Consider the following 13,541-nt stretch of genomic DNA (forward strand, 5'->3'; position numbering starts at 1 on the left):
TGAAGTCAATGCAGACTCTTTTTCATAATACGTATCTTCCATGAATTTTCTGAAGACTCTTTGCATGGATTTCAAAGATTTTTCCACCAAAATAAACATTACCTAGAATTCTAGTTTTATTTCACCAACTTCTTGAAGTACACTTGTCTCTGGCTAAATGAGTTAAATGAGTGCTGACTACACCAAAGATGCTAGCTAAGATCAAGTGCAGGACTAGAACCACTAGGCTCACTCTCCTGAACACCTGGAGTGGGATGAGGCTACAAGGAGAGAAAGTGGCTGGAAGGTATATAGGGGTACAGTGTAGGTGGGTGATCTCTAATGAAATGACAGGGTAGGTCTAAATTCCATAAAGTATTAAAGCAGTGAAGACAACGCTTCCTTCTGAAGCCATGTTCATTTTCCCCCAGGCTCTTATACTCTACTGACACTGACGATGCTTAGAAAGTCTTCTACACATTAGTGAGTTTTCATTAAGGATCCTACTCACTTTCCTAATGGGTTTAGATGTAAGTATATGCAATATAATGTTTATACCACCAAAACCCATCACAGATACTTTTAGATATCGGTTAGCTTTGGGGAATGAATTCCAATAGCTTATGATCCATAAAGCAGAATATTGTTGCCTTTACTTTGCCTCATAACTACCTCTTTCATGCTTCCCTGGACATGAGACCTCTAAAAATTACAAAGGTGTTTCTGTACTCTCAATCTTTAACGCCCCATCAAAGTTCCTTACATATCCCCCAGTGAAACGCTTAGCTCTTTCAGGTAAGACTTCATTCTGTCTGACTTTTACAAAGTTGCCTTCTCCACCCTTTCCATTTCCAGTTCCTCCTGCAATACCTCACACAAATAGTGGAGCATTTAACAATCGTGTGATGAATTGTTCTGAATTCTGGAATGTGGTTCTGCCTCTCTCCAGTACTGCCCAACCCACATGTTCTGATCTTACCGTCTCTCCCAGAAATTCTGTATGTGTGACATTATTTACACAGGGAAATACTCGCAGAGTCCAGGCCCCTTTTTATGTCTTTCTGGCAAAAAGAATTCTGAAGAGTTTTCTAACTGTGAAGCAATTAAACTCTGAAGCAGATGCTCTTCTACATTTCAAAAACAACTTTGAACATTTTGGCCTTTTTGGCTATAAGAATACATTGTCATAACAACCCCAAAATGTCAACCTCAAAAATTCATTGATTCCAACCAAAAATTCAAAGATACATTAAGCATACCGACCAAAAACAACAACAACCAACAACCAGAATTTTTACCCATTTCTCTTTTTTTGAACAGAACTATCACTTTTCTATTTGTATAAAATATAAAAGAAAAAGCCTAACTTTACTACAACTAATAACTGGATTAACTTAAAAGTTGGGCAGATAATAAAAGGAGACTGGGCTGTATGGTAGCATTTTATGACAGAAGAACAACCCTTCAAGTGAAGCACCTGAAATTGGTGGTCATTGTGTAACAGTTGATAACCTTGAAATGCATTTCATTTTTCAGAGCACTTAAAAGCTTAACTCTCTATCCACTGTTATTATATTTCACTGCCAACTTGAAGGAAACGAATGATTCTAATCTTGGATTTCACAATCAGCTTTTAGAGCCAGTACATGGTTGGTGCTTGAGAGAGTGCCTAATGCCCATTATTGTGTAATTATGGTAAATGCTAAAATAACATAATCTTAACCACATCACCAAATGAAAATGTTTTAGGAAAAAAACAAGGTAACATGTATAAACAGATACAAGATTTTAGATTCCAAAACTCAAACAGCAAAAATCAAACCAGTAAAGGAAATTGAACTGCATCTTAACTACCAATGAGTGTGCAAAATTCATTCTAATTGTACTTACACTTAAGGATGATTTTTAGTTCTTTTTCATCCACAGGTAAGAAAAATTGCCAATGTATCACTCCAGTCCTATCAACCAATATCAACCTAATCATAATCTGAACTGTAGACTCCTGGGTCTCCAGGAACATGACCTTGTTCCTCATGCCAGCTGACATTCAGTACGTGTTCTACCAGCTACAGAGCGGTCAACGCTTGGGACTAACAGGCTGCCCTGTAGCTCGCACAGAATTCCATCCAATAGTCACAAAGGACTGAGACAGCAGCATGCCTTGTTCAGTGTGCTAGGTCAATCCTTTGATTGAATGGAGCTTTTAAATCTTCAAATATTTTCCTGGACTGGAGGGGACAGAGGAATGATGGAAGACTTATGTGAGCTTCCAAAATAAACTCACACATTTCCATCAGTTAATAGTGGTCTTTATTTTAAAATTATTTGATAAACTGAGAGCAGATGCATGTAAGGGGGCTTTTAATTCTACCTTTTTAAAGTGATGCTTATCAGATCAGATCTATTTTACCAAATCTAAGTGATTTTTTTTTTATCCCTACTCATTTTCTAAAACTGACTCTTTAAGGAATAAGACGTTATTAGACGTTTTCATTCCAATAGCACAGACATCCACAATCACTCCCTGAATTTCATATCCTGGTCCAATTAGGGTACTATTGATTTTTACAAAAAAATAAAATAACAAGAAAAAAGATACTAACTTTGAGGTTGGATAAGCAGTTGTTGAGAAAAATGTGCCACCTGTTCAGGAACAGCTGCTTCTGACTGACACAGAGCAGACAGGTCACCAGGGGGTACAAAGCCTGAGAAGAAAGGAGATCAGGTCATAGGATGGTAACACGCCGTCCCCGCACCCACCATGGACATCTTCTCTCTGGCCAGGCAGGCCGGGATGAGGAGGTGGCTGCTGGGTAGCTCACAGGTGCTTGCTGATAACGGTGGGGATGAACTCTTCCAGGATCACAGTTTATAACAATACATTTCTTATTCAGTACGACAGAAATGTAATTCCCTAATGTAGTCTGCACTCACAAATCTTAAAAACACCGCACTATAGATCAACCTCTATGACTGGAAAAAAAATTAAAAGCAGAAAGGCACTCTAATCTCATAAATGTTATTGGCCGTTTCACACATAAACATGCACTAGTTTGTCTCTGTCTTAGGGGTAGGTGTATATATTTTCTTTTGCATGCAACCTTCCTATAATTAAGGAAGATTCCTGAAAGAACTGTTATTACATTTTGGTAAACTCTACCAAGACAAATTTAACCACAAGAGGAATTTGCTTATGGCTGTATAAACAGAGGTACTACTGTGCTTTTCCTGTCTAATGGGGCCAGTTTCCCACTGCAACTGGAGCAAATAGAAAAGCTAATACATCATACCACACACACCCATCCTTCTTTTGCATATACATCTTCTGGATACCTTTTCCGTCACCCAAATTTAAGTACAGTAAAGATTCAAGCAAAAACATAATTGGGTCATCTACTAACTCGAATTAGCAAGGGACAATCACAATGATGAGACTCAATGTTCAAATTCATGACCTTAACTTTAATGAGCTTTGAACTGCTATGACTGAGCACCACTCCACTGTCCATCAGTAATCTGCCTGCAGTTATCGTAAGGACAACAGACATGTAGACAAACAAGGATAGTCATCTTTCCTACCTGAAAAGCTGCTCAACTCATGGTAGTGATGTTTATGTGCTGGGACACCAGCCAGCCACGCAGGTCACCAGCCACCTACACCAACTGCTTTTGCCTGTCCATCATTACAGCTACCATATACTTCCTAGCCCTTAAACTAGGGCCTCCATATCACCGAGAGTAAAAGGCAGTGGTAATTTGAAACAATTTTCTGTGCTGTCCTTTTGTATTGAAGTCATCCCATAATTGTTTTTCAAGATTTTAGAGAGCCTTTGCTTTGGGCAACTATCTGTTTCCCAACCCCCTTCTCTGCTTGGAATTGTGATTCAGGATAGAAATTAACCAGAGGAGACTCCAGGTGGTTGAAAAGCTGTTGTTATAAACTTCAGACAGAAAAAAAAATTCCCAGAAATTAAAACAAAAATCAAGTTAAGCCAATCTTAACAATAAACAACAGCATCTCTAGAACCAGTAGGGGCCCTTGGAGAAACACAGCCTAACCTCTAATAGTATCAAGACTCAATCATGGGCAGCATTACATGAGAGCTCTAGTGTTTGAGGAGCCATAGCTAATTCTCCCATTTACAGAATCCTTAATCAACTTGACTTAGGAGTTTTAGTCTTTGCAGTTTGTTTGTGCTTTGGATTTTCTCAGAATTACTAACCAAGGAATGCTTCTTTCGAGAAGAAAGTTCTAGTGTGGTATCATACAGACTTTCCACAAAATTCCGAAGGCAGGGAACATTCACTTCATTTTTAACAGCCTGAAAGAGAGATGCATGTAAACAACACGTGTCTGATGGGGTTGATCTGGCAATCTAATTAGAAACAGTTCATAGCAATAACAAGGTAACTCACAGCAGCAACTGGGACCAGGATTTCAACAAAGAGCCCAGCCAAGGCATGCTTGATATCCTTGTCCTTGACCTCCAGGAAATAATGTGCACATTCCTAGGAAGGAGAAAAAATAATAAAGGAAGAGTAGATGGAAATGTGCAAATAAAACGCATTTAAACTAAGGGGCTCATATTCCATCCACCTCAACATAAAATTTTCCATAAAAACCGACGGAAAATCAGTGGATACATTTATCTTGAAATCTAAATGTGTGCAATGGCTCCGGTGATAGTAAAGCTGGTTTTTTTCACTCTTTCTACTTCTATCTCAGTTGATTGTTCTGAAAAAGATAGGGTAGCTTCAACCAGCAAGCATACATCCTTATCCACAGAACTTCTAGCTGATTCATTCAATCACTCACTTCCAACAAATTCCTATTGATTACTTACTGTGTGTTGGGCCCCGAGTTCTTGATTAGCCCACAAATACTAATTCCCAGGGAAGGTAAACATGGGAGGAGGTTGAAGATATTAAACTTCTTTTAGGCCCTGTGCCTGACAGTCTTGGGCACAGAGCTGTTTACTTGTCCATCTTGATATTTTAGGTGTGTTTATTATTCGGATAGTTTCATAAGCGAGTCTGGAATGCTTCTCTTCTCCAGCTCAGGTAGGGAAACATTTGGAATAGTTTTCCTTGGGCAAGGATACCTTTGCCAGTGGATCCTGTAGGGCACTTTTGGTTTCTCAGGGGGCTCATTCTGTTGGTGAGCTGGCTTGCCCAGAATTCTGCCAGCTCCTCCTTCTGGGTCTCATTGGCAATAACATACCACGGACTATATCGGCTAATTATTTTCATTCAGGAGTCCAATTCTATAGGCACTCAATGATACGTTCACTAATATCTACATTATCTTTTTTTTTCAGTTCCCATCAGGACAATCACTGATAGTAATTCCTAAAGTACTCAGTGCAATACCTCCAACTCAAGACGGGTAAGGCCAACACGGGAAGTCACAGAGACCGTTTTCTCAAATAGAATGGAGCATTTCAGTTTCCAGGACTGTGACTCTTTGCCCAATTATTTCACATATGTTGTCATTTAATTACATAGACACCTGCATTATTAATTCATCAGTGAGTGGGATACAAAATAACGGGACAGTTACCCTTTACTAATGCTTGCTAGAACCACTCTTGAAGGTCAGTGCCATCACTGCCACCTGCAGACACAGTAGCAGGATTGGCCAAAGTTGCAGAGCTCATCTATACCAGAGCCTGAATTTAGACCCGAAATATAGACAAAGTCTGTCTCATTTTTGAGTTGCAACTCATATACTACCATTTATCTAATGGGTACAATTCATCAGCATTTAATATATTTGCAATTGTTCATGTTATCACACTCAAATTTACAACATGTGAATGGTCTCGAGAAGAATCTATAGGCTCCTTAGCAGTCTATCGCCTTATCCATCCCTTCACCCAGACACAGGAATTGGTTCATTTCATTTCAGTTTCTGTGGGTTTGTACTCTGTACATTTCATATAAATGAAAACATGTAATATGTGATCTTTCGTGTCTTGTTTCTTTTATCTAGCACAATGTTGTCAAGAATCATGTATGTTAAAGCATGTAGTTTGTTATTTTTATCCTAGCATATGGACAATCCAATTTTGTTTACCTTTCACTAGCTTACAGACATTTGGGTTATTTCTACTTTATTTACTATAAATCATGCTGCTGTGAACATTTGTGTATTCAAATTTTAATAGGGATGCATATTTTTACTTCTATTGGGCATACAGTTGGGCCTCCATAACCACAGGCTCTGCATTCATAGATTCACCCAAGAGCAGACTGAAAACGCTGGGAAACAAAATGTTAGGTTGTTGTTAATGTGTACTAGGTTATTAGGCCTATCGTGATTCTATCTGTATTGAACATGTAAAGACTATTTTCTTGTCATTTTCCCCTTAACAAGTACAAGATAATTATTTACACCTCATGTACATTATAGGAGATAACATAAATAATCTTGAAATGACATAAGTATATAGGATAATAGGTGTAGGTTATATGTAATACCACATCTTTTAAAGTAATAATGTGTGTATCTAAGAATTCTGATAAACATAGTGGGCCCAGGAATTGATTCCCTGTGCATTAAGAGCTGACTACATAATCAGGGTTATTGCTGGATCACATGGTAATTCTGGGTCCAACTTTTTGAGAAACTCCCAGTCCATTATCCAAAGTGGTTGTGCTAATTTACATCCATACCAGCAGTGTATAAAGTCTCAATTTTTCTGCATTCTCACCTTTAACTCTTGTTTTTCCTTTCGATGGAGCCACCCTAACAGGGTGCAGAGGACTGGACTGCATTATACCAGCATGGGAAAGACCTCAACTCAGAATGTACAGGAGGATATCTACTGAATGGTGAATGCTTTCACACTCTTGCAAAGCCAGACAACTGTAAATCGGACCACTGAAAGTCAGCGACCATCTAACAGGTTCCGACATTGCAGGTCTATCACTGGACTAAGGAAACTGCTCCAGCTGCTATTCCCTTGCCTAAGTTCAACAAGACATTACCTGCATGAACTGGAGCGAGGCCTCAAAGTCCTCCACTGGATACATCTTGATTCGAAAAAATTTCATTCCCATTATCAAGCTGATAATACTTTGAACCACATACGGGCTCTGCTCTTTATGCCGTAATTCTTTTAATTCTGCCATAAATTTCTTCTTTACAGCAGGGAACCTAAGAAGAGAACAGAAGTGATTTATCAAACAGTGGGTAGGATTGTTCTCAAATTTACAAAGTGAAATAAGCATCTTTCCACTTGATTTTTGTTTATAGTCTTTGTGTTCCTGCTGAACTAGGGTCTTTTTACTTGCTAAATAGCATAGTTAGGAGAGCTTTAAACCTTTTAGTGTTAACATACACATATGTTATCTTAAAAATTAAGACAGAGAAGGATAAAAAGGAGGGAATATCATTATGTCCCTAGAATTCTAACTATGGAACTACACTGAAATCTACTCTCCTATTAAGGACACATTACCAAGAGTAACAGTGAAGCAAAGATATGGACAGGAAAGTCACTGCAATGGGGATCATGACAGATCCTCCCAACAAGGCATAAAGGTCATTGATGGACTTGATGCTTGGGATTCGGCAAGGAGTTCAGTTTTCTCCTTTCTCTTCCTATTTTATCAAGCATTCAACATCTCCTTCAGGTGAGAGACATAGTTTTACAGTGAATCAGACTCTTTCAAAATAGTCTAGCTGTTAAGTTGAACAGGATGGCAAACTACAAGTCCAAGCAACCTGCAGACCCTGGGGGCTCCAAGGATCACATTGTGAGTTCATGAACAATTCCACACTAGGTCGCTATTTCTGACAAGCACAACAAGTGATTTTTGGACTTGTACTCCAAATAAAGCCAAAACAGATTCCTACATCCGTTCCCAAAGTTTCTATTGCTGTTGCTTTTATAGTTTTAGGTGAATAATTGTGGAAAAAAAGTATTTTTAGGTCAAAGGAAAAATGTAGTAATGAGAACATTTAAATCCCATCTAAAATGAAGATGAATCCTATATGCATGGGATTTTTGCGGTTTTATTGGTTGAATGCAAAACAAAGACACAGTTCTTATCCTCAAAGCATGTCAAGTATTTGTATTGCTTGAAAGTAAAAAATTTCTTAAAACTATCCTGTATTTTAAAAGTAGAATAGATTTTAGGCTAAGAAGAAAGTAGTGGGAAACTCAAAAGTATCTCAGAGAAAAGAGATAAAAATTACTTCCAAGATGTTTAGTTTACTGAATACACACACACACACACACACACACACACACACACACACACACACACACACACACACGAAAAGGTGATAGGACTCATTGTATTTTGCCTCCTGAGGTTTCTAGCTTGAGGAAAATGGTTAATTAAGTTCCAGACATGATTAGAAGACGCAATAGCAATTATAAAGGCCAGGGGCAAACTAATAAATTTCCAAAAGTTTAGAATAAATCCTTGGCACTTCCAAGTAGAAATTTTAGGACAAACAAAATGGGCAGCAAACACACAGAATTCTCTCCGCAAAATCCAATATGAGAGGCTTTCAGATGGAAATCTGCAAGTGCTACCAATTTCTTAGCTCTTATTTTACGTGGAGAGATTACACATTGTTTGCTTCGTAGCACTTTTTCCAACTGTCTATTTTTGCTTTTATACTTGCTGCATATCTCATGATATAATAAAATGATTTTAAGAAGCCAATGGAGAATAAAATAGGAATAGCTTCAAGATGATTTACATATATTATGAGTGTGGTATTTTCTAAAGGATTGTTAATATAGTTAAGAATATTCCAGGACATATTCCTGATGTATGATAAAATTTTTTGGATTTCTACAAAACATTTTCCAAGATTGCATTCTAGACTAGACACTGCAATATTTAAAACATACTATTAAAATAACATCAGAAAAAGCAGTTACACATTTATAAGTAAAATATGAATACTGAAAAAGTATATATTGATTTTCAGATGAGTAAATCAGCAAAATTTAAATAAAATTGATTTGCTTTAGATAATATCTGCTTAATTGAAAATTTAAAACTCTAGTCTTCACATTTTGTAATACAATTTTTAAACTCCAATGTCATTACTCTTCTCATTGTTACAGAAAATGATGATGATGCTGATAATGACAATAGTACGTAAATACACAGCATTTACCACCATGATAGTCGTGGTGGGCCACACTTTACATAGAGTCATTCATTCAGTCCTCGCAACAGGATGAACTAAGTACTATTATTACATCTCTTCACAGACAAGAAAATCAAGACAGTTCATAACTTGATAAAATCCCATAGTTGATCAGTAGAGCTGGATTTTAAATCCAATTACACCTGCACCATGACTTCTCCAAGTGTGATCCCAAGGCCAGCATCAGCATCACTAGGAGTTCATGGACACTGACAACCTACGCCCCGTCCCAAGCTACTGTTACAGGCTTGACTGTGTTTTCTGCCAAGTTCACACGTTGAAGTCCTAGCCTCTGTACGTTGGAATGAGACTATTTAGAAAGAAAGTCTTTAAAGAGATAAAGTATCGATAGAGTGGGCCCTAATCCAACTGGACTGGTGCCTCTACACAAAGAGGCGAGGAAGACACAGACACACAGATGGAAGAGCAGATGAAGATAAAGGGAGAAGACAGAATCTACAAGCCAAGGGAGAAACCAATGTGCTGATTTTGAACTTCCAGCCTTCATAACTGCAACTGAGGAAGTCAAGGTTGGCTGTTTAAACTTCCTGGTTCTGTACCTCACTAGGCCACACTAGCAAAGAGACATCTAACTGCTTCATTAAATAAAAGTGTTCAGTTTGAAAGCGAAGTGACTTGGATGTGGCATGATGGTTCAGTGGCTAAATCCTCATCTTGCAAGTGCTGGAATCCCACATGGATGCCAGTTCATGTCCTGGCTGCTCCATTTTCCATTCAGCTCCCTGCTTATGCCATGGGAGGCAATGGAAGGTGGCCCAAGTCCCTGGAAGACTGCACCCACATGGAGACCCAGAGGAAGCTCCTGGCCCCTGGCTTCAGTTTGGCTCAATTCTGGCCATTGTAGCCATCTGGGGAGTGAACTAGCAGATGGATGTCCCTTCTCTATGTCTCCTTGTCCCTGTAAATCTGCCTTTCCATAAAAACTAAGTAAATCTTATAAAAAACAGAAGTGGGACTTGAAGGAGCAATAAGCATTTTCTCCAAGCACCTAAGCGAATATTTTGGGAGAGAAAAACCTGCAGAAACAGACATTTGAAAACAGAATGATCTTGGTTATATAACTTAGTTGCTGAATATATTATTTATTGTCTGACTAGATGTGAATGCCACATGACCAAGTAATAGCAGGTGCTCAGTAAACGTATTGAGCAGATTTATCTCCACAAAGGGCAAAGATTCTGTCGCATGAAGTATTTTAGCAGCAGCTGAATACACTGTCCATGTTACAGAGATGGCTCTTTCAAGGGCACTTGGTTAGGTTATTCAAGGTCCTTTTCCAACTTGAAATTTTATTCCTATGATTTGATTTCTGCTGAGAAGGAAGTAAAGGCTTTCCCCACAGAGAAGGCTCGCATATTAATATTGGTTCTCATATTATCAATCCAAAAATGTAACAAGAAGCAGAAAAGGGTGTGTCATCCGAATAACACAGTATTTCATATACTCATGAGTCGGTGACTGAAAGTTTATTCCTCACTTGAAAATAAATATCTTTTACTTGTAAAAGTTCAAAATAACAAAAATGTGTTATTTTGGCACAAAAATAATCCAAAAATCTATTAGCACTTAAAATCTGGGTCCCTTTAAAATGACCTTAGGGAAAAATAAAATTAGGACCTTCCCTGCTGTGTTTAGTACTGAATACAGCAAATACAAGAAAACTACATGACTACCTGCCTTCTAGTATATCATAAAACTTACATAAAAATAATCCTCGTTTAAAAGCTATAATACATTTTATGAGAGCATAAGAATATATAAAGGTATGTACTATAAAGGGAAAGAAATCAAATTGGATCATAGAATGGATCATCACCATTCAAGTTCATACACAAAAGCAATTAAAAACATAATTTAAATGTAACTGACTTGGTAAAAACTTATCAACATGTGTATCATTTACTAACATAATATGTTCGCCCTAAAGCCAAGAACTAAGCACCACCATTACCAGCGGGACTAAGATTAGGGATTTAGTTTCATGCTTGATGTTAGCCAAAAGGCCAAGAAGCCAAGACCTAAATTCCAATAACTAAAATCACAATGAAGAAAATATTTCATATGCATCGCCACTGAGAACTAGATAAATAATCTAACTTAGGGTTATTATTGAACTTTATAGGAATGAAGTTAACTTCACTGTACACACCTTTTTTTTTGTTGTTCTCCCAAGTACAAAGAAAGCAGAGGTTTTCTGAGATAATGATCAACCAGTGGTCCTGATGTGAAACACGTAATGTGACAACTCACGGTAAGACACTAGTTTAGGATTATATCATCAACTGATAAAATGTAAGAACGCAGCACCAGGTTGAGAACATAAAATGCATTATTTGAGTCTGCAATTACTACAACAGCAAATTAACAAACATACTTAAGAATATCTAATTTTAATTTAATTGATTTTGAAGAAGGCAAATACTAAAGAGCAACAAATTTTTTTTCCCTGAGTGAGGGTTCAAGGGCTGTGCTGGGGACTGCAAAGTCCTGGAGCACTGTCCATACAGAGGCCTGATGCCAGCCAGCCAACTGCAGACCCTGGCCCTGCCAGAAGCTTCTTCCAGGTCTCCCACGTGGGTGCAGGGCCCCGGCTTTGGGTTTCCTCCTCTGCTTTCCCAGGTCATAAGCAGTGGTGGGATGTGAAGCAGAGCAGCCTAGATACAGATGGGCACCAATTTGGGATACTGGCGGTTGCAAGAGGAGGATTAGCTAATTGAGTCATCATGCCAGACCCTATCACTAGTTTTTTTGTAACTGATATGTGTATTTAAAAACTTATGTAGAGGGCAGGGAGACAAACGTCTACTGGTTATTGTCCAATGTTCCCAATGGCCACGACTGGGCCAGGGTGAAATTAGGAGTCAGATACTCTAGGTCTCCTATCTGAATGACAGAAACTCTACTACTTGATCCATCACCTGGTGCCCCTCAGAGCTTATACTGCCAGGAACTTGGAGTCAGCAACCCGAGTTGCAAATCAAACCCTGGCTTTCCAACGTGGGGACATAGGACGCAGGCATCCTCACCTCTCTGTCTAATGCATGTCCCTATTGGTAAGTTCCATGGATGCTTTGGCCAGTTACTTCCTTGCCTGTTGCTGTCAACCCTTGAGCCTAATATTTCTCACTGGCATCCATGTATCATTCCCTAGAAGTTTCTCTTCTTCTCAACACTGAAGCATTATGCGTAAGGAAAAAAAAGAGAGATGGTTAGGATGAGCAGATGAACTGCGTTAGGTTAAGCCATGCCAAAGAATTCTCCTTGTTTACCTCTTGAGCTCATCTCTATGTTTTGACTAGGAATGGTTGCTGAGTAAGTAATAATAAATTTTTAAATATAAGTTGTGGTTTTTTTTGTCTAACAGGATAAAAATCTGAGGATTTTATTTCCCAAGGATTGGAGCATCACCGCTGATTGAAGCTAGCCTTTGGCTTGAACTCCTATTAAGTCTGGCTCATTTTGCTCAACCCAGACATTGGGATTTTGTCCAATTTGCCTCGAGGTTGGGTAAAATGAAGGTAGGTGAGTAGGGTGGTGATATCACTTTTGGAAGAATTGTATTATGGCTCATAGTCTAACACCACTTTGTTCTAGCCTGCTAAGCGGCATTATGGGGCCAGATAAATTTAGCAATGAGAACTTTCCCTTGACTTGTTTCCATGACAGAGTCTGGGACATTTTTAGCTCTGCTGAATTAAGTGAGATCTATAAGAAAGAGGCCATGCTGGAAAGGAATTTTCCCACTTATGGCTGATGTGTGGTGACTGCTCAGGGACTGCAGAGAGCAAAGCTTTAAAAGCTGCTACACTTTGGGTACAAAGAAAAGCGATTTGGTTTAGTCCAATTCCTTTTTTGAATGAGGAGTCTGATTGCTATGGACTCAGTAGGTTCTGGCCCATTTCCTAAATGAGAAGGCTACTGCAGACAAACTTCTATTTAGTCTTAGGGATGAGCGCGCGCACACACATGCGCGCACGCACACACACACACACACACACACACACACACACACACACAGAATCGCAGATTATTGTGAGCTTATAAGGTTCTGAAATTCACTTACTTAGCTTGTGCCAGCACGCCAATGACTTCTGCATACAGGTCTGCCACAATGTGCATATTGCCAGTGTTAGGACCAAGGTATCTGAAAAAGATATAACCAGACAAGTTATGGATCCCAGTCTCTAAAAAGAAACTGTGGGTGAGGTTTTAACTACTCAAGTTCAACATCTTACCCTTCTTTATATTTAAAGTGCTTGAAAGCCAAGTTAATAACATCATGTATTAAGCTGTCTATTACAGGATGAAGCGGAATCTAAGGGGAAAAAAAGACAGCCATTAAAGAATAACAGTAATAGTGCTT

At 38.6% G+C, this 13,541-nt stretch overlaps 1 protein-coding gene across 4 annotated transcripts in view; it reads right to left on the reverse strand.

Annotated features, from left to right (window-relative positions):
* Window positions 1-13,541, reverse strand: part of FRY (FRY microtubule binding protein) — a 432,396-nt gene that overhangs the window by 148,440 nt on the left and 270,415 nt on the right. For all 4 annotated transcript variants that reach the window (XM_040979819.1, XM_040979817.1, XM_040979818.1 and 1 more), the window contains 6 exons: window positions 13,414-13,493; window positions 13,242-13,322; window positions 6,970-7,138; window positions 4,396-4,488; window positions 4,203-4,301; window positions 2,583-2,684 (listed from right to left, as the gene is read on the reverse strand). In XM_040979819.1, the coding sequence (XP_040835753.1) occupies window positions 2,583-2,684; window positions 4,203-4,301; window positions 4,396-4,488; window positions 6,970-7,138; window positions 13,242-13,322; window positions 13,414-13,493 (624 nt within the window). The remainder of the gene's footprint in view (window positions 1-2,582; window positions 2,685-4,202; window positions 4,302-4,395; window positions 4,489-6,969; window positions 7,139-13,241; window positions 13,323-13,413; window positions 13,494-13,541) is intronic.

Source organism: Ochotona curzoniae, unplaced genomic scaffold (genome assembly GCF_017591425.1).
Source record: "Ochotona curzoniae isolate NIBS_2020 unplaced genomic scaffold, NIBS_Ocur_1.0 contig_3332, whole genome shotgun sequence".
Classification (NCBI taxonomy): domain Eukaryota; kingdom Metazoa; phylum Chordata; class Mammalia; order Lagomorpha; family Ochotonidae; genus Ochotona; species Ochotona curzoniae.